Below are 22,860 nucleotides of genomic sequence, written 5' to 3' on the forward strand. Positions count from 1 at the left end.
TGCGTGGTTAGACGTGTGTTACCCGGAGCTAAATTTCGCTGTCCGTTTGGCCTGGCGGTTGCGCCGCTGCTGCTGCCACCGCTGCTGCTGGTTGAATTCCCAGCAGTGGCGAGGCCCTGGAAGAGCGCCTGCGACTGTGCGGAGGTGAAGAGCGTGTTCATGGAGGCCAGGTGGGTGGTCACGGCGTTGGACACGTGGTTCTTGGGGGGGGTCGCAGCGGGAGCAGCCGGCCTTCGCTGGAAAAACTGCTGGGGGGGAAAGTGTGGCGGATCTGTGGTCGGTTGTTCTACAAGAACAATACATACATATTTGTAGTGTGATACATAAATACATACATATTTGTAGTGTGATACATAAATACATACATATTTGTAATATATAAATGCATTCATATTTGTAATGTATAAATACATACATATTTGTAATATATAAATACGTACATATTTGTAATGTGATGTATAAATACATAAATATTTGTAATATATAAATACATACATAATTGTAATTTAACAAATAAATACATACATATTTGTAATGTGATTTATAAATACATACATATTTGTAATCTATAAATACATTCATATTTGTAATCAATAAATACATCCATATTTGTAATAAATAAATACATACATACATATTTGAGAAATATAAATACATACATATTTGAGATGTATAAATACATACATATTTGTAATACATAAATACATACATATGTGTAATGTATGTAATATATAAATAAATACATATTTGTAATATACAAATACATACATTGTTGTAATCTGATATATAAATACATAGGTATTTGTACTATATGTAACATATAAATACATAAATATTTGAAATATATATATTTAAATAAATACATATTTGTAATATATAAATACATACATATTTGTGATATATATAATATATAAATACATACATATTTGTAATATATCTGATACATAAATACATGCATGTTTGTAATATAATATAAGTAATCTATATATACTTTACGTACATATTTGTAATGTATGTAATATTTAAATACATACATATTTGTAATATGTCTTTTTAAAGAAAATCAGCCAGTAAAGGAGGAAGGTCTGAAGGCAACAAAACGAAAATGTTTACATTTTGATTAATGTCATATTTAACAATATTAATTTAGTGTAATATAAATCATTACAATAAATATTCATACTTTCATGACACCCTGTGATATTCATATAAGTGTACTTTTATGAGAATACATATTTCAAGTGACCTTTTATGAGATTACATATTACAAGTGTACTTTTCTGAGAATACATATTACAAGTGTACTTTTCTGAGAATACATATTTCAAATGTACTTTTCTGAGAATACATATTTCAAGTGTACTTTCATGAGAATACATATTTCATTTACCAAATTACTTTTATGAGAATACATATTTCAAGTGTACTTTTATGAGAATACATATTTTATCGACCAGTGTACTTTTATGAGAATACATATTTCAAGTGTACTTTTATGAGAATACATACTTCAAGTGTACTTTTATGAGAATACATATTTCAAGTGTACTTTTTTACGAGAATACATATTTAAGTGTACTTTTACGAGAATACATTATCCATCCTACCAGTGTACTTTTATGAGAATACATACTTCAAGTGTACTTTTATGAGAATACATATTTCAAGTGTACTTTTACGAGAGTACATATTTGAAGTGCACTTTTATGAGAATACATATTTCAGGCTTACTTTTATGACAATACATATTTCAAGTGTACTTTTCCGAGAATACATGTTTCAAGTGTACTTTTAAGAGAATACATATTTCAAGTGCACTTTTATGGGAATACATAATCCATCCTACCAGTGTACTTTTATGAGAATACATATTTCAGTCTTACTTTTATGACAATACATATTTCAAGTTTACTTTTCCGAGATTATATGTTTCAAGTGTACTTTTATGAGAATACATACTTCATGTGTACTTTTAGGAGAATACATATTTCAAGTATACTTTTACGAAAATACATATTACAAGTGTACTTTTCAGAGAATACATATTTCAAGTGTACTTTTATGAGAATACATATTTCAAGTGTACTTTTATGAAAATACATATTAAAAGTGTACTTTTCAGAGAATACACATTTCAAGTGTACTTTTAGGAGAATACATATTTCAAGTGTACTTTAATGAGAATACATATTTCAAGTGTACTTTTAGGAGAATACATATTTCAAGTGTACTTTTAGGAGTATACATATTTCAAGTGTACTTTTAGGAGAATACATATTTCAAGTGTACTTTTAGGAGAATATCTATTTCAAGTGTACTTTTAGGAGAATATGTATTTCAAGTGTACTTTTACGAGAAAACATATTTCAAGTGTACTTTAAAGGCCTACTCAAATCCGATGTTCTTATTTAAACGGATATAGCAGGTCCATTCTATGTGTCATACTTGATCATTTCGCGATATTGCCATATTTTTGCTGAAAGGATTTAGCAGAGAACATCGACGATAAAGTTCGCAACTTTTGGTCGCTAATAAAAAAGCCTTGCCTGTACCAGAAGTAGCAGACGATGTGCGCGTGACGTCACGGGTTGTGGAGCTCCTCACATTATTTACAATCATGGCTACCAGCAGCGAGAGCGATTCGGACCGAGAAAGCGACGATTTCCCCATTAATTTGAGTGAGGATGAGGGATTCATGGATCAGGATAGGGAGAGTGAAGGACTAAAAAAAAAAAAAAAAAAAAAAAAAAAGGCGAGTGCAGTGGGAGCGGTTCAGATGTTATTAGACACATTTACTAGGATAATTCTGGAAAATCCCTTATCTGCTTATTATGTTACTAGTGATTTAGTGAGATTATATGGTACCTGAAAGTTGGAGAGGTGTGGTGACCGCCAGTGTCTCCAGTGGGAGGAGGTAAGAGAGTCCGCAGCTGCAGGAGGACGCAAGCTCCGCTCATGTCTACGGTAAGAGACGACTTATTACCACAATTTTCTCACCGAAACCTGCCGGTTGACATGTGGTCGGGAACCATGTTCGCTTGACCGCTCTGTTCCATAGTAAAGCTTCACCTTCGGGAATGTAAACAAGGAAACACCGGGTGTGTTTGTGTTGCTAAAGGCAGCTACAATACACCGCTTCCCACCTACATCTTTCTTCTTTGACGTCTCCATTATTAATTGAACAAATTGCAAAAGATTCAGCAACACAGATGTCCAGAATACTGTGTAATTATGCGATTAAAGCACACTACTTATAGCTTGGATCGGGCTGGAAAAAAATGGCCGCTACTAACCAAGACGTCACGAGCACGCGTCATCTTATCGACGTTTTCAACAGGATACTTAGCACGGAATTTAAAATTGCAATTTAGTAAACTAAAATGGCCATATTGGCATGTGTTGAAATGTTAATATTTCATCATTGATATAAAAACTATCAGACTGCGTGGTCGGTAGTAGTGGGTTTCAGTAGGCCTTTAATGAAAATACATATTTCAAGTGTACTTTTAGGAGAACACTAAGTGTACTTTTAGGAAAACACATATTTTCAAGTGTACTTTTAGGAGAAGACATAATCCCTCCTACCCGCAGGATGTTCCTCCTGTCTCCTTGGTCTCCAGGAGAACCTTCTGGGCTCGCAGTCCTGGTTCTTGGTGGAGGCGATGAAACGCTCCAGCTGACAGCGAAGGAAGTCCCGCTCCTCTTCCAGGTCCTGGATCCTCTTCTGCAGCCAGGAGTTCTTCTCTGTAGAGATCTGCAGCTGCGTGCGCAGGCTGCTGACCAGCATGTAGGAGCGGCCAGCAGGGGGCGCACACTCTGAAGAGGAGCAGCAGGTTGTTGTTGTTATTGCAATATGGAAGTGGAAAAAGGTCAATAAGATCAATATCGTTCACCCTCAAAGTTTGCCTCAGTTTGGTTGAAGAATCCTTGCTGATCAAAGTTGTTTTCTTCCAGCGGTATTGTGATCTCATAAATTTCTTCATTCTTGGGAGCTTCACGGGAGGGGAAAAGCACAACAATACGTGTTTTTGATAGGAAGATTATTATTAAAAATAATAATAATGATGATATTTACTCTGCAAGTGTAGCGTGCCTGAGTGGTTGTTGGAGGCAGCATCACGCCTGTCTCCATTCTCCATCACTCTCTGCAAATATATGCACCATAATCACAACTACCCACATGATTGTACACCACATACACCTTCACACGACATTTTGTCTGACATGGCAATAACATGTGTCTAACATGTCAATAACATGTGGCTAACATGTCAATAACATGACTTGATTAACGTGGAACCCGTTGAAAAACTTATTGGGGTGTTACCATTTAGTGGTCAATTGTATGGAATATGTACTGTACTGTGCAATCTACTGATACAAGTTTCAATCGATCAATCAATCAATCAAATAACATGTGGCTAACATGTCAATAACATGTGTCTAACATGTCAATAACATGTGGCTAACATGGCAATAACATGTGTCTAACATGGGCCTAACATGTCAATAACATGTTAATGACATGTCAATAACATGTTAATGACATGTCAATAACATGTCAGTAACATGTGTCTAACTAATGTCAAGAACATGTGCCTAACATGTCAATAACATGTCATTAACATGTTAATGACATGGCAATAAAATGTCAATAACATGTGTCTAACATGTCAATAACACGTCATTAACATGGCAATAAAATGTCAATAACATGTGTCTAACATGGCAATAACATGTGTCTAACATGGGCCTAACATGTCAATAACATGTTAATGACATGTCAATAACATGTCAGTAACATGTGTCTAACTAATGTCAAGGACATGTGCCTAACATGTCAATAACATGTTAATGACATGGCAATAACATGTCAATACATGTGGCTAACATGGCAATAACATGTGTCTAACATGGGCCTAACATGTCAATAACATGTTAATGACATGTCAATAACATGTTAATGGCATGTCAATAACATGTCAGTAACATGTGTCTAACTAATGTCAAGAACATGTGCCTAATATGTTAATGACATGGTAATAACATGTGGCTAACATGTCAATAACATGTGTCTAACATGTCAATAACATGTGTCTAACATGTCAATAACATGTGTCTAACATGTCAATAACATGTGGCTAACACGGCAATAACATGTGTCTAACATGGGCCTAACATGTCAATTACATGTCGATTACAATTACATGTAAATTACATGTCATTAACATGTTAATGACAGGACAATAACATGTCAATAACATGTGGCTAACATGTCAACACAACCTGATAACTATCATAGTCATTCTACTCTGTTGTTATAGCAGTCATGTCTTCTTTTCTAAACACCATTTGTCTATCTCACTTCTTCAACACACCCATTGGCTGTTCACCTTTATGACACTGACACCACACTTAATCATAGTGACACCACATTTTATCACAGTGACACTACACTTTATCACAGTGACACCACAATTTATCGTAGTGACACCACACTTTATGATAGTGACAATAATTTTATGATAGTCAAACTGCACTTTATGATAGTGACACTACACTTTATCAGTGTCACCACACTTGATGATAGTAACACTACACTTTGTCATAGCGACTCCACACTTTAGGATAGTGACACCAAACTTTAGGATAGTGACACTACACTTTATGATAGTGACACCGCACTTTATGATGGTGACACTACACTGTATGATAATGACACTACACTTTATTTTAGTGACACTACACTTTATGATGGTGACACTAGACTTTATCATTGTGACAATACACCCAATGATAGTGACACTACGCTTTATGATAAAGACACCCCACTTTGTGATAGTGACAGTACACTTTATGATAGTGACACTACTTTACGATAGTGACACCACTTTATGATAGTGACACTACACTTAATGATAGTGACACTACACTTAAAAATAGTGACACTACACTTCATGATAGTGACACCACACTACATGATGGTGACACTATATTTCATGATGGTGACACCACACTTTATGATAGTGAAAATACACTTTCTGATAATGACACTACACCTTATGATAGTGACAATACACGTTATGATAGTGACACCACACATCATGATAGTGCCACCACACTTTATGATAGTGACACTACACTTTTTGACGGTGACACCACACTTTACGACAGTGACACTAAACTTTATGATAGTGATGCCACACTTATGATAATGACATTACAATTTAAGATAGTGACACCACACTTTATATTCTATTTTACTGTTTTAATTGATTTTACCGTTTAAAATAGTTTTTAATCATATTTATTTTTATATTGTTTTTATATTTATTTATTTTTGGTTTTTATTCAGTCATTGGTGGAGCATAATATTGTTTTTAACATGGCTGTGCAGCACTTTGGAAACGTTCTTGTTGTTTAAATGTGCTATATAAATAAAGGGGATTGGATTGGATTTATGACAGTGAGACCACACTTAATGATAGTGACACTACACCTTATGATGGTGACACTACACTTTGATGGTGAAACCACACTTAATGACAGTGACATTATACTTTATGATATTGACACCACACTTATGATAGTGACACTACTCCTTATGATAGTGCCACCACACTTTATGATAGTGACACTACACTTATGATAGTGACACTACTCCTTATGATAGTGCCACCACACTTTATGATAGTGACACTACACTTTTTGACGGTGACACCACACTTTATGACAGTGACACTAAACTTTATGATAGCGATGCCACACTTATGATAATAACATTACACTTTAAGATAGTGACACCACACTTTATATTCTATTTTACTGTTTTAATTGATTTTACCCTTTAAAATTGTTTTTAATCATATTTATTTTTATATTGTTTTTATATTTATTTTGGTTTTTATTCAGTCATTGGTGGAGCATAATATTGTTTTTTTTAATATTGTTTTTAACATGGCTGTGCAGCACTTTGGAAACGTTCTTGTTGTTTAAATGTGCTATATAAATAAAGGGGATTGGATTGGATTTATGACAGTGAGACCACACTTAATGATAGTGACACTACACCTTATGATGGTGACACTACACTTTGATGGTGAAACCACAATTTATGACAGTGACATTACACTTTATGATAGTGACACCACACTTATGATAGTGACACCACACTTATGATAGTGACACTACACTTTGATAGTGACACTACACTTTATGATAGTGACACTACACCTTATGATAGTGACACTACACTTTGATAGTGACACTACACCTTATGATAGTGACACTACAGAGTCTAACAGTTAGCTGCTATTAGAGTAACTCATTAAAAAGTGTCAAATATGTTCTTCAAATCTTAGTATTTTCAAGTGAGCATTTCTGATACTATGAATCTATTCAATGACAAATATCACAATATTGCATACAAGCAATTAGCGCAGAATCCGTCCTAAATAAAACACGATTGAAATGTTGCCAGTCATATTAATAAAACAGAATGATCTCAGGGTTATTTTATTTATTTATTGATGTCCAAGTGCACTTCTTCTACTGATGAGACGACAGGAGACATGTCAATCATAAAGCTACACATTCAATTCATTGTTTTCAATTAAGCAGGACAGACTTATGTTATATGTTTACTGTTACACTTAACCAGGAAATATTTTAATTTAGGGGAAAAAATATTATTTTATTCTGTTAATTTAATTATGTTGCACAAAAAAATATTATTGAATAAATATAATTACAATAAATTAGGTTGACCGGCTCTGCATAGTGTCCCTTTTTTCAGGGAGTTGGCAACCCTTGCAGTACAGTATATTAAACCCCCAATAAAATTGTGAAATTACAACGATACATTTATTGTAGCAATAAAAACGTCTCGTCGACATCTTTGTTAAAAGCCTACTGAAACCCAAAACTACCGACCACGCAGTCTGATAGTTTATGATGAAATCTTAACATTGCAATACATACCAATACGACCTTTTTAGTTTACTAAATTGCAATTTTAAATTTCGCACGAAGTATCCTGTTGAAAACGTCGCAGTATGATGACGCGTGCGTTTGACGTCACCGTTTGTAGCGGACATTTTTTTCCAGCCTGATCCAAGCTATTAGTAGTCTGCTTTAATCACATAATTACACAGTATTCTGGACATCTGTGTTGCTGAATATTTTGCAATTTGTTCAAATAATAATGGAGAAGTCAAAGAAGAAAGATGGAGGTGGGAAGCCTTTAGCAAGACAAACACAGCCGGTGTTACCTTGGTTACATTCCCGAAGGTGAAGCTTTACTATGGAACAGAGCGGTCAAGCGAACATGGTTCCCGACCACATGTCAACCGGCAGGTTTCGGTGAGAAAATTGTGGTAATAAGTCGGCTCTTACCGTAGACATGAGCGGAGCTTGCGTCCGCCTGCAGCTGCGTGGCTTCCCTCAGAGACACTGGCGGTCACCACACCCGTGGCCACACCCCTCCGACTTTCAGGTACCATATAATCTCCCTAAATCACTAGTAACACAATGAGCAGATAAGGGATTTTCCAGAATTATCGTAGTAAATGTGTCTAATAACATCTGAATCGCTCCCACTGCCCTCGCCTTTTTTTTATTTTATTTTTTCTAGTCCTTCACTCTCACTATCCTCATTCACAAATCTCTCATCCTCGCTCAAAATAATGGGGAAATTGTCTCTTTCTCGGTCCGAATCGCTCTAGCTGCTGGTGGCCATGATTGTAAACAATGTGAGGATGTGAGGAGCTCTACAACTCGTGACGTCACGCGCACATCGTCTGCTACTTCCGGTACAGGCAAAGCTTTTTTATTAATGACCAAAAGTTGCGAAGCTTTATCATCGATGTTCTCTACTAAATCCTTTCAGCAAAAATATGGCAATATCGCGAAATGATCAAGCATGACACATAAAATGGACCTGCTGTCCCCGTTTAAATAAGAAAATCTCACTTCAGTAGGCCTTTAAGATACATGTTCTAATTGGACTTCATTGCAGAGGTGTACCTAATGAAAAGTCTGACGGTGTACATGATGTTCTAACTGGACTTCACTGGAGAGGTGTACCTAATGAAAAGTCCGACGGTGTACATGATGTTCTAATTGGACTTCACTGGAGAGGTGTACCTAATGAAAAGTCCGAGGGTGTACATGATGTTCTAATTGGACTTCACTGGAGAGGTGTACCTAATGAAAAGTCCGAGGGTATACATGTTCTAATTGGACTTCACTGGAGAGGTGTACCAAATGAAAAGTCCGACGGTGTACATGTTCTAATTGGACTTCCATAGAGAGGTGTACCTAATGAAAAGTCCGAGGGGATCTAATTGGACTTCAATGGAGAGGTGTACCTAATAAAAAGTCCGAGGGTATACATGTTCTAATTGGACTTCACTGGAGAGGTGTACCTAATGAAAAGTCCGACGACTCAACGCTTTAAAACTGGCACACATTGATTGACTCGTCTGTTTTAACATCAAAGGTAAACATCATCACATTTCCTACCGCTTGTCCCCATCGGGGTGGGGGGGGAGGGGTAAACACAACAACAATATAAAAATATAACATAATATGTTCGGGAAACAGAAGACATATTTACTATGTGAGAACGCTGTCAAAATAAAACTCCATATTTTGATGTCACTTTAGTGCATCGTTATCTTTGGGGTCACAAAAGTGCAGATTTCGGGACGGTACGTACCTCTTTCCGCCGATAATAAGCAGATAATAAGCATGTAATACGACGTTATTACTCAGTCATGCCGCCATCTTGCGAGTTCCTCCGCTTGCTAACAAGCCAACAATAAGCATGTATTTATTGCCAGCGAAGAAGGACATTACTTCCGGTTAGGGTGACAAACTTCCGGTTAGAGGGATTTTTATTTAAATTGTGATTTTATTTATTTAACAAAAATACCTGCAATGTAACACATTTAAGCTATCTTTTGATGTGTGTAATTTCTGAGGTAAACGTGATTGTTTTTCAGTTATGCGAGATAACAAGCGAACAACTTCCGGTTATGATGACGTCAACATTGATGCATAATGGTGCCTTTAAAAAAGAATTAAAACTTTACTTTAAAACGCTTTCTACCGCTAACAACAAAAAAGCTGTGAAAACTACGATGGTGTGCTCCAAATGTGGATGATTTACGGAACTTGTGTGAGCCTATGGATTTACACTTTGCTACATATATATATTTTTGCATTCTATTTTAGTTACTTTATTGAGATTACACCCCCTTGGCACTGTTTTGTACTGTGTTTGTACTATTTATTTACTTGTTATGAGTATTATTAACTCTTTGAATGTTGAATGCTGCATATTATAAATGAAGGTTTATTAAAAAATGATGCATGATGGTGAAACGGTAAACGTTGTATAAAAACACACAACTAAATAAAGCAAACTTAAATATCATTAAGTATAATGGATGATTTTTAAAATGTAATGTTAGCTGACAAGCCAAGATGAGCAGTTTGGACATTTTTTTCTAAAACATTTATTTAGAAGCGCCAATTAAAGACCTACTGAAATGAGATTTTCTTATTTAAACGGGGACAGCAGGTCCATTCTATGTGTCATACTTGATCATTTCGCGATATTGCCATATTTTTGTTGAAAGGATTTAGTAGAGAACATCGATGATAAGGTTCGCAACTTTTGGTCGCTCATAAAAAAGCCTTGCCTGTACCGGAATTAGCAGACGATGTGCGCGTGACGTCACCGGTTGTGGAGCTCCTCAGATCCTCACATTGTTTACAATCATGGCCACCAGCAGCGAGAGCGATTCGGACCGAGAAATCGACGATTTCCCCATCAATTTGAGCGAGGATGAAAGATTCGTGAATGAGGATATTGAGAGTGAAGGACTAAAAGAAAAAGAAAAGGCGAGGGCAGTGGGAGCGATTCAGATGTTATTAGACACATTTACTACGATAATTCTGGAAAATCCCTTATCTGCTCATTGTGTTACTAGTGATTTAGTGAGATTATATGGTACCTGAAAGTCGGAGGGGTGTGGTGACCGCCAGTGTCTCTGAGGGAAGCCACGCAGCTGCAGGTGGACACACGCTCCGCTCATGTCCACGGTAAGAGCCGATTTATTACCACAATTTTCTCACCGAAACCTGACGGTTGACATGTGGTCGGGAACCATGTTCGCTCAACCGCTCTGTTCCATAGTAAAGCTTCACCTTCGGGAATGTAACCAAGGTAACACCGGCTGTGTTTGTGTTGCTAAAGGCAGCTGCAATACACCGCTTCCCACCTACATCTTCTCTTCTTTGACTTCTCCATTTTTAATTGAACAAATTGCAAAAGATTCAGCAACACAGATGTCCAGAATACTGTGTAATTATGCGATTAAAGCAGACTACTTATAGATTGGATCGGGCTGGAAGAACATGTCCGCTACCACCGGTGACGTCACGCACACGCGTCATCATACGCGTCATCATTCTGCGACGTTTTCAACAGGATACTTCGCGGGAAATTTAAAGGCCTACTGCAACCCACTACTACCGACCACGCAGTCTGATAGTTTATATATCAATGATGAAATATTAATATTGCAACACATGCCAATACGGCCGGTTTAGTTAACTAAATTGCAATTTTAAATGTCCCGCGAATTGTCGTGTTGAAAACGTCGGGGTATGATGACGCGTGCGTTTGACGTCACCGGTTGTAGCGGACATTATTTTCCAGCCTGATCCAAGCTATAAGTAGTCTGCTTTAATCGCATAATTACACAGTATTCTGGACATTTGTGTTGCTGAATCTTTTGCAATTTGTTCAATTAATAATGGAGAAGTCAAAGTAGAAAGATGGAGGTGGGAAGCTTTTAGCCTTTAGCCACACAAACACAGCCGGGGTTTCCTTGTTTAAAATTCCCGAAGATGAAGCTTTACTATGGATCAGAGCGGTCAAGTGAACATGGATCCCGATTACATGTCAACCGGCAGTTTTAGGTGAGAAATTGTGGTAATAAGTCGCTTCTTACCGGTGACATCAGCGGAGCTTCCGTCCTGCTGCAGCTGCCGTGACTTCCCTCAGAGACTCTGGCGTCAACACACCCATGGCCACACCCCCCCCAACTTTCAGGTACTATTTAATCTCACTAAAACACTAGTAACACAATAGGCAGATAAGGGATTTTCCAGAATTATCCAAGCAAATGTGTCTAATAACATCTGAATCGCTCCCACTGCAATCACCTTTTTTTTTTTTTTCCTAGTCCACTCTAAATTTCCTCATCCACGAATCTTTCATCCTCGCTCAAATTAATGGGGAAATTGTCGCTTTCTTGGTCCGAATAGCTCTAGCTGCTGCTGGCTATGATTGTAAACAATGTGAGGATATGAGGAGCCAGTGACGTCACGCGCACATCGTCTGCTACTTCCGGTACAGGCTAGGCTTTTTTATTAGCGACCAAAAGTTGCGAACTTTATCATCGATGTTCTCTACTCAATCCTTTCAGCAAAAATATGGCAATATCGCGAAATGATCAAGTATGACACATAGAATGGACCTACTATCCCCGTTTGAATAAGAAAATCTCATTTCAGTAGGCCTTTAAAATTGTAATTTAGTAAACTAAACCGGCCGTATTGGCATGTGTTGCAATGTTAATATTTCATCATTGATATATAAACTATCAGACTCCGTGATTGGTAGTAGTGGGTTTCAGAAGGCCTTTAACAAGCTAACAAGTCATTGTTATTACCCTGCAAAGACTGTGATGGTTAGACACAAGAAGGACATTGATGTTACCTGCACCTTATGCAACATGCATCCAGAGACCGTTAACCACTTGTTTAGGACTTGTAAAAACACTCGATCACTAAGGCAGGGCAACTGTCGCTTCATCCTGGACAATATTCATGACAAATTTGTGCTTTGTTTTAAAGATGTGATATTTGGTTTTACACTGTATGAACAAAAACTTGAAAAGGAATTTTACCTTTGCAACCTCATTATTCTATTGGCTTAGTTTTGTATTCATAAATGTTGTTTTCTCAATACCCAACCTGTCTTTTTTGCCTTTAAAAAAGATTTTGAACACTACATTAAAATGCTCTCTACCTCTAACAACAAAAAAGCTGTGAAAACGATGATGCTGTGTTCCAAATTTAAGTTAAGTAATGAATCTGAATGAGCCTAGGGTTTTGCACTTTGTATAAATATGTATAAATATATTTTTTCTATTTTATTTTTGTTACTTTGAATTTACAACCCCCTGGCGCTGTTTTGTACTGTTTTTATAAATGTTTTGTAATGTTTTATACTGTTTTTGGACTTAATTTGATTATTGTTTCTCAACTGTTTGTAAATGTTGACATTTATAAATACCGTATTTCCTTGAATTGCCGCAGAGCATATAGTAAGCGCCTGCCTTGAATTACTGCCGGGTCAAACTCGCTTCCCAAAATAATTAGCGCATGCTTAGTATTACCGCCTGGTTAAACTTGTGACGTCACGAGTGACACTTCCCCTGTCATCATTTTCAAAATGGAGGAGGTTGTTTTCAATACGGGTAATTTGAAATCGCATAAAGGAAAGAAGATTAAGAGCTATTTAGTAGGATTTAAGGTCCAAGCTTACATCACATTCAAATTTTTACTGCATACCTTTGGTAAGTGCCGGAGTTTACTATGAATTGATTAACGTGGACCCCGACTTAAACAAGTTGAAAAACTTATTCGGGTGTTACCATTTAGTGGTCAATTGTACGGAATATGTACTGTACTGTGCAATCTACTAATAAAAGTATCAATCAACCAATCAATCAATGAGAAGAGGTTTTAAAATAATTAGCGCATGCTTACTTTTACCGCATGCCTTTGGTAAGCGCAGGTGTGAGAAGAGGGTTTTAAATTATTTAGCGCCCCGGCGGCAATTCAAGGAAATACGGTAAACATAAAAAAATATATATATATAAAAATTATTGTAAATACACTTGACCAAATAAAGCAATGTTTAATGTCATTAGGAGGAATTAGTTACTTTTTAAAGTCAGATGCTCGCTGTCAAGCATTTTAGTAATTTATATGCAAAACAGCATTTTTTCAAGTTATACTGGCCAACAAGCTCACTACTTCCGGTTACGTTAACAATGGTGTATGACGGCGAAGTGGTAAATATAATTACACAACTAAATAAAAAAAATTAAATATCATTAAGGATAATAGATGAACAGACAAGCCATGAGCATTTTGGTATTTTTCTCCAAAAACATTTATTTAGACGCGCTTTTTAACAAGCTAACTACTTCCGGTACGGGTTACGTTAACAATGGTGAACGATAAAGTGGTAAATGTGATGTAAATACACTCAACCAAATAAAGCAACATTCAGTATCATTTGAAGGAACTAGTTACTTTTTAAGGTGTGGTGCCCACTGACAAGAATTTTCGTCATTTCTTTGAAAAACACCATTTCTTTCATGTGATGCTGGCTAACAAGCTAACTACTTCCGGTTACGTTAACAATGGCGAATGACGGCGAAATCGTATATGAAATATAAACACTCAACTAAATAAAGCACATTTAAAAATCCTTAAAGACAATTGATGATTTTTAAAGTATAATGTTAGCTGACAAGCTATGAGCATTTTGGTGATTATTTTCGAAAACAACATTTATTTAGAAGCGCTAGTTAACAGGCTAACTACTTCCGGTTACGTTAACAATGGCGTATGACGGCGAAGTTTTAAATGTAAATTATGTAATACAAACACACAACTAAATAAAGCTATCTCTGATGTCATTTGGGGAAAATGTTTATTAATTTGGATAATTTACGAGTATTTTAGTGTTCTTTGTTTTGGTAAATGCCTTGACGTCATTTCCGGTTGTGTTATTTCGACGTTAGATCCGTTGATAAAACATTTTGATATTTTATAAATACACTGGTAAATTAAATAAATTAACAAATTGGTGCTTTATAGTCCGGATGATTTTGTGCGGAAAAAAAACACATTTTCACGACTTTACCCGCAGTGGAATCCAACCACAGGACAGGTAGAGCAGGTGAGGTGTCAGATTTCAGTTTACTGTCGACTCGACTGCACATTTCACAAGGACTCGGTTGAACTTTTTACCCGCACTTCTGCAAAACAGACTCCTTCAAAAGGTAAACCTTTTTGAGTGTAATGATGGTTTTTTTCTTTGTATTTTATGTCATTGGTCGTGCTACGTTCAGGGTCCTCAGGTGAGAGTTATTTCCTGCTGGCAGGACACAGGTGTGGCACCTATGACTTTTCTTTGAACACCTCACCCAATTTTCAGTTCACTTTTCAAGTTAAAACCTCTTGAAAAAATGATGGAATCAGCGGATTTGAAGGATTTTCATTCAGTTTTTCGATTAAAAAAAAAATTACAGCAGTTTTGAATTTAGTTTTAGTAATATTTTTGCCATGTAAATGGATTTTACTCGTGTCAAATTACAGTAAAAAAAACCTAATATTTATAATGTGCCCTGTGATGAGGCGGCGATTTGTCCAGGGTGTACGCCACCTTCCACTCGATTGTAGCTGAGATAGGTGCCAGCGCCCACCGCGACCCCAAAAGGGAATAAGCGGTAGAAAATGGATGGATGGATGGATGGATATTTATAGTGTAAAGCAGGGGTGTCCAAACTTTTTCCACTGAGGGCCGCACATGGAAAAATTTAAGCATCCATCCATCAATTTTCTACCGCTTATTCCCTTTTGAGGTCGCGGGGGGCGCTGGCGACTCTCTCAGCTTCAATCGGGCGGAAGGCAGTGTACACCCTGGACAATTCGCCACTTCATTGCAGAATGCAAGGGCCATTTTGACAGTTTTCATAACAAAATATATGGGTTTTGTTCTTTTACGTTTAGGGCTTCCCGGGACCATAAAGGGTCTAAGTCATTAAAATGTTAAAAACAAGTCAAATTATTATTATTTTTATATTTTATTTAACACCTACAGTAAATATGTACAGTATATTAACTTCAGATTGTTATAAAGTTAAAAAATACAAAAGGATTGTATGCCTTTTCTGTAAAAGACAATTTTTTTTTAATAATAAAACTGAAATATGCAATATTTCCCCCACTGCCCAAAATATTTAGAAAGCAATGTTTGATGTGAAGTAATGAGAGCCTTAAAAAAATCAATAATGCAGAACGCCATTGATTTTAATTAATAATTATTTTTGAGTATTCAAAGTGAAAAGATAAATAAAATCCCGTTAAATATATTTGGCATCCATAAAGTGCCCCACTCATAAAGTAATACATTTTTATTAGTTTTTTTTTACTTTCAACAATTAAGTTACGAGATCAACTTCAGATATATCTGTCGATTTTACGTTTGAACTATTATTTGGTTTGTTTTATGCTCTTTTGTCAAAGAAAACAATGTTTTTGTATGGCAACCACACATTATGTGCAATATTTTCCACATAAAACATTTTAAAGTGAAATATTTGATATAATTGAAGCCTTGAATAGGTCAATAATTCATTATATAATTGATTTCTTTTTTGGAGCAATGGCAAAAAAAGAAAAATTAAGATATACAAAAGAAAAAAAACAGCTTGCATGGCAGCGTTGGCGAGCCGGTAAACAATAAACTGCGGGCCACAAATGGCCCCCGGGCCGCACTTTGGACACCCCTGGTGTAAAGTATCTTTGAAGTTTTCTTAAATCCACTTTTTTTTTGCTTTTTCAGAGCTCAAAAACTAAATTCACAACAAGACCTCCGGTCAATTGTTATATATCAATAAGTAGATGTCATACTAACTTTACTGTGTGATTACTTTAGCGGAAAGTAAGCATCGTTTTTAAATATTGATTAATATATGACTAAAATGGTCATATGAAGAAGCAAACTAGTTTTATTATATATGGTGTATGAATACACTGGGGGTACACAATTATTGGAAGCCACGCTGTTGTAACACGAAACTTGGCATTGTTTTGCTGAAATAAGCAGGGGCGTCCATGACAACATTGCTTGGATGACAACATATGTTGCTCCAAAAGCTGTATGTACCTTTTAGCATTATTGGTGCCTTCACAGATGTGTAAGTTACCCATGCCTTGGCCACTAATACACCCCCATACCATCACACATGCTTGCTTTTACACTTTGCACCTAGAACAGTCCGGATGGTTCTTTTCCTCTTTGGTCACGACGTCCACAGTTTCCAAAAACAATTTGACCACAGAACACTTTTACAATTTGCATCTGTTCATCTTAGATGAGCTCGGGGCCAGCGAAGCCGGCGGCGTTTCTGGGTGTTGTTGATAAATGGCTTTGGCTTTGCATAGTAGTTTTAACTTGTACTTACAGATGTAGCGACCAACTGTAGTTACTGACAAAGGTTTTCTGAAGTGTTTCTGAGCCCATGTGGTATCCTTTACACACCACTGTCGCTTTTTGATGCAGTACCGCCTGTGGGATCAAAGGTCCGTAAAATCCGGTGTATGACGTCAAACTACATCCAGTCATGATATGGGAGGTTGTGTGTGGGGTTAGTGAGTCCCAACTAACGTCTATAAAATGCACACAAAAAACCGTTTGCACCTTCTCTTGTGACTGGCGGGCTGTCAGCGCCATAAAGCTGAGCGGGTCCCTGGGTAAAGGGGGCGCGGACAACCAACAGGATAGACTAAGTTCAACAGCCCAGTAAGGCAATTAGTCTAGGAGAAGGATCTCTGATATAAAATACCCCTTCCAACCCGCACCAAGCCAGCGTGGAAGCTGTAGGCTAATAACCAGCATGAAAAGTACGCCAAATGGCAGAAACATGCTGAGGCTTTCGTCCAGCAGTGGACTGACAACGGCTGATGATGAATATCATGGCTTAGGGTGCAGTGATTTCTCCACATTCTCGGAACCTTTTGCTGGGGATGTTGTAGTCGTAATGATTTGTGCAGTCCTTTGAGACATTTGTGATTTGGGGCTATATAAATAAACATTGATTGATTGATTGATTGATGGTGAAATCCCTTAATTCCTTGCAAAAGCTTATTGAAAAACGTTGTTCTTAAACAATTTGCTCAGGCATTTGTGGACAAATTGGTGACCCTCACCCCGTCCTTGTTTGTGAATGACTGAGCATTTCATGGAAGCTGCTTTTACACCCAATTATGGCACCCACCTGTTCCCAATTAGCCATGTTCACCTGTGGGATGTTCCAAATAAGTGTTTGATGAGCATTCGTCAGTCTTTTTTGCCACTTGTGCCAGCTTTTTTTTAGACATGCTGCAGGCGTCAAATTACACATGAGCTAGTATTTGCAAACAAAAAAATAGATGTTAGAAAAGAACCATCTAGACACAAACATGAAACAATAATAATTTCAAGGGAGGGCATGAAAATAAGTCAGTCCCTTTAGGGGGTGTGTGACAGAAGGTAATTAATAGTGGGACTAGCCCCCCAGGGGGGCACCGTGAGGTGTCGGGGCAAATAGCATCTTCAGTAAAGAACTTTCTCGACTCATATGAAAAACTTGACTCAGATGAAAAACTTCAGGGCAATGGGGGGGAGGGGGCGTGAAAAGACCCTTCTGTCCTCTTAGGGGCGGGGGGGGGGGGGGGGGGGGGGGCGGGGGGGGTGAGAGAAAATAAATGCTTAAAATAAAAGCAACATGTCTTCTCTTTGTGCAGAAATGGCCCACAAGTACGACGGCTTGTCCCACTGCAAGCTGGCCTTGGTCTTCGCGGTGCTGATGGACCTCCTGGGGGTGATCTCCCTGCTCTTGGGAGTCTTCGCCCCCCTGGAGATCCGAGGGCGAGACTTCGGGGATCTCCTGGTGTACTCGGGGGCTCTGCTGGTGCTGCTGTCCCTGGCGGGCTGGGTGCTGTGGTACAGCGGCAACATCGAGGGCCTGACGTCCATGAAGGAGCTGGGGGGCCACATGGGCGGGGCCGTGGACCGCCTGGCTCGGTCCCTGAGCAGGAGGATACGTCTGCCCAGGACACACAGCAGCCCGACGTAGACGCGCGCTTCAAAGGAGCGCCATTGCTTCAAAAAAGAAATTTCAATACGAAGGCTGAAGTTAGCCTCTTCTTTAAAAGGGGCCGATACTGATGGTCGATACCAGACTGATATCTTTCACTTGAAATACATGTGGGGGTGTCCCACAGGGGTCAATCCTGGGTCCGCTACTTTTTAATCATGTATGTAATAAACAAGAAGTGTTCTGTCGAGGGAGGAATTGCCAAAATAAACTTGGAGAAAAGCACCTTCTTGTTGTTTGGAACTCAGAAATGAGTGTAAAATTGGATATTTGATAACAGAGATTGGCAGATTAGAAAGTAAGTGAATCAAAAATAAATACAAATAAAAACAAACTGAGAAAAAAAATATCTAAATATTTCTATATTTTAGTTGTAGAAATACAGTAAATAAAATGGGGTGTTATTTTAGCCCACAAGCTGTGCTCAGTGTTGGCCCTAGAATTTTCAAAATGGGACCCCATCAAGTCATAAAAATGGGGTCCCACTTTCTTGTAAGCGTTTTGAAAACAAATGATAAATGTATGCATTATCCTGTTATGTCTCACATTCTTCACTGTGTTTTGGAAAAGGGTTGTCATAAACATTACTTCATTCATTAAAAAAAATAGCACGAAAGAAAACAAATTCAGTATTTGTGAATAATAAAACTTTTGGCGAATCAAAATTTAGGAAACTGTACCGGAAAGTCCATTACTCCACTCGGGATGGTCTCCCAAACTATTATTTTAGATCCACTATGGATTTGGCTCTCACACTATTATTTTAGATCCACTATGGACTTGACTCTCACACTATTATGTTAGATCCACTATGGACTGGACTCTCACACTATTATGTTAGATCCACTATGGACTGGACTCTCACTATTATGTTAGAACCACTATGGACTGGACTCTCACACTATTATGTTAGATCCACTATGGACTGGACTCTCACTATAATGTTAGATCCACTATGGACTGGACTCTCACACTATTATGTTAGATCCACTATGGACTGGACTCTCACAATATTATGTTCGATCTACTATGGACTGGACTCTCACTATTATGTTAGATCCACTAGGGACTGGACTCTCACAATATTATGTTAGATCCACTATGGACTGGACTCTCTATTATGCTAGTTCCACTACAAAGTGGACTCTCACTATTATGTTAAATCCAATATGGACTGGAATCTCACAATATTATGTTAGATCCACTATGGACTGGACTCTCACACTATTATGTTGGATCCACAATAGACTGGACTCTCACTATTATGTTAGAGCCACTATGGACTGGACTCTCACTGTTATGTTAGATCCACTATGGACTGGACTCTCACAATATTATGTTAGATCCACTATGGACTGGACTCTCACACTATTATGTTAGCTACACTACAGACTGGACTCTCCAACACTATTATGTTAGATCTACTATGGACTGCACTCTCACTATTATGGTAGATCCACTATGGACTGGGCTCTCTATTATGATAGATCCCACTACAAACTGGACTCTCACTATTATGTTAGATCCACTATGGACTGGACTCTCTATTATGATAGATCCCACTACAAACTGGACTCTCACTATTATGTTAGATCCACTATGGACTGGACTCTCTATTATGATAGATCCCACTACAAACTGGACTCTCACTATTATGTTAGATCCACTATGGACTGGACTCTCACAATATTATGTTAGATCCACTATGGACTGGACTCTCACACTATTATGTTAGATCCACTAGGGACTGGACTCTCACAATATTATGTTAGATCCACTATCGACTGGACTCTCACACTATTATGTTAGATCCACTATGGACTGGACTCTCACACTATTATGTTAGACCCACTATGGACTGGACTCTCACACTATTATGTTAGACCCACTATGGACTGGACTCTTACCTAAACCATTTCATCGAATCATAATTTCCAAATTTAAACTGAGGCCTTAGAATTTCATATTCATGAATAGATACAAGTTAACAACCACATTTTGTAATTTTTAAAATATTATTCATGTCATACTTGGATGATCACATTTTTGGTGTGAATCCTTAGGCTATCTGAACCAAAATAGTTTGCCAAAACAACTATTAGTTTTTTAAAAATGCTTTATTTCTTTATATTTCCTCTTTCGATGAACTGTTTATTCTGTTGTCCTATATTGTTCCAATAAACGGTGTGTGCGTTCTAATAAAGTTGTTTTTGTTCAAAGAGAATAGTCAGCAAATATCAGTCAAACTATTAGGAGTTGTATTTTAGTCAAATACGTCATCTTCAGCTGAGGACCCTTGTACAAAAATGAACTAAAGTTTTTTTGGAACAATATAACATACACTAGTGCGTCTGCCTCACAATACGAAGGTCCTGCAGTCCTGGGTTCAAATCCAGGCTCGGGATCTTTCTGTGTGGAGTTTGCATGTTCTCCCCGTGAATGCGTGGGTTCCCTCCGGGTACTCCGGTTTCCTCCCACTTCCAAAAACATGCACCTGGGGATAGGTTGATTCGCAACACTAAATTGGCCCTAGTGTTTGAATGTGAGTGTGAATGTTGTCTGTCTATCTGTGTTGGCCCTGCGATGAGGTGGCGACTTGTCCAGGGTGTACCCCGCCTTCCACCCGATTGTAGCTGAGATAGGCGCCAGCGCCCCCCGCAACCCGTAAAGGGAATAAGCGGTAGAAAATGGATGGGATGGATGGATATAACATACAAATTTGAAGTAGAAAAAAGTTGTAAAGTTTATTTTGGGAGTAACAAGCAAATAACACCGATCTACACTATATTGCCAAAAGTATTTGGCCAGCCGCCCATATGATGAGAACCAGGTGTCCTAATCACTTATCCCGTTGTATCAAATCAATCACTTAGGCATGGAGACTGTTTCTAAAATCATTTGTGAAAGAATGGGTGATTTCCAGCGTGGAACTGCTATAGGACGCCAGCTGTGCAACAAATCCAGTCGTGAAATGTCCTCGCTCCAAAATATTCCAAATTCAACTGTTGGCTTTCTTATAAGAAATTGGAAGAGTTTGGGAACAACAGCAACTCAGCCACCAGGTGGTAGGCCACATAAACTGACAGAGAGGAGCATAGTGCAAAGACTTTCTGCACAGTCAGTCGCTACACAGCCCCAACCTTCATGTGACTTTCCAATTAGCCCACGTACAGCATGCAGAGAGCTGCACGGAATGGGTTTCAATGGCCGAGCAGCTGGATCTGAGAGCCAAGTACAATCACATAAGGAATACAATAATGAGTGGGCACAAAAACAGTACAGTGAATAATTTTAAACCTATATTCAAGCAGTTTAGTCTTTACAGGGCAACATATGTGAAGTCGTTTAAATCATTTTATTAAAAAAAAAATATATATTTTTTCCTGGCCGAGTCGTCTTTTCATTGTTTACTACAAAGACGTCATCAGAGAGCGACGGCGTCTTCTTGGCGGGAAGTTAAAAGTTGCAGTTGAATTTAAAAAACCAAACTAAAGTCGCTCGTTCCAAACAAGTTGGTGTGTTTTTGTCCTATAAAATACTTTTAACGCACTAAACGTCATCAAACGCTACAACTGGAATGACATTTTATATTAGAATGGTAAATACGCGAAATATAGCTTGTTGACACTCATTTGACACTGAGCACATAAGAAAGAAAAAATAATAAAAGAACAAAAAAATGCTTAAAAGACCGTGCTGAAAATTTAACAGTGCCCCCAAAAATAGTCAAAATATATAAAAAATACATAAAAGTACTTACTTGTTCTTCCACGTCCTGCACAGGATGTGAACGATGCAACTTCCGGTGGACCATCTTAGGGGAAATATGTCAGTGTAACACCAC

At 37.7% G+C, this 22,860-nt stretch overlaps 2 protein-coding genes across 7 annotated transcripts in view; one reads left to right on the forward strand and one right to left on the reverse strand.

Annotated features, from left to right (window-relative positions):
• Positions 1 to 22,860, reverse strand: part of ccdc106a (coiled-coil domain containing 106a) — a 31,410-nt gene extending 8,550 nt beyond the window's left edge. Inside the window, exons 1-6 of one of the 6 annotated variants that reach the window (XM_061915321.1) lie at positions 9,719 to 9,853; positions 8,395 to 8,518; positions 4,076 to 4,145; positions 3,894 to 3,992; positions 3,586 to 3,816; positions 23 to 245 (exon numbers count right to left, since the gene is read on the reverse strand). In XM_061915321.1, the coding sequence (XP_061771305.1) occupies positions 23 to 245; positions 3,586 to 3,816; positions 3,894 to 3,992; positions 4,076 to 4,132 (610 nt within the window). In that variant the 5' untranslated portion in view covers positions 4,133 to 4,145; positions 8,395 to 8,518; positions 9,719 to 9,853. Of the gene's footprint in view, positions 1 to 22; positions 287 to 3,585; positions 3,817 to 3,893; positions 3,993 to 4,075; positions 4,146 to 8,394; positions 8,519 to 9,718; positions 9,854 to 22,776 lie in introns of those variants that run through there. The other 5 variants (XM_061915318.1, XM_061915323.1, XM_061915317.1 and 2 more) reach the window with 5 other exon arrangements.
• Positions 14,891 to 19,554, forward strand: LOC133561786 (transmembrane protein 238-like). Its single transcript, XM_061915324.1, has 2 exons — positions 14,891 to 15,155; positions 18,664 to 19,554. The coding sequence occupies exon 2, from the start codon at positions 18,666 to 18,668 to the stop codon at positions 18,993 to 18,995; it is 330 nt and encodes a 109-aa protein (XP_061771308.1). The 5' UTR covers positions 14,891 to 15,155; positions 18,664 to 18,665; the 3' UTR covers positions 18,996 to 19,554.

The sequence above is a fragment of the Nerophis ophidion genome, linkage group LG11 (assembly GCF_033978795.1).
Source record: "Nerophis ophidion isolate RoL-2023_Sa linkage group LG11, RoL_Noph_v1.0, whole genome shotgun sequence".
NCBI classification, from domain to species: domain Eukaryota; kingdom Metazoa; phylum Chordata; class Actinopteri; order Syngnathiformes; family Syngnathidae; genus Nerophis; species Nerophis ophidion.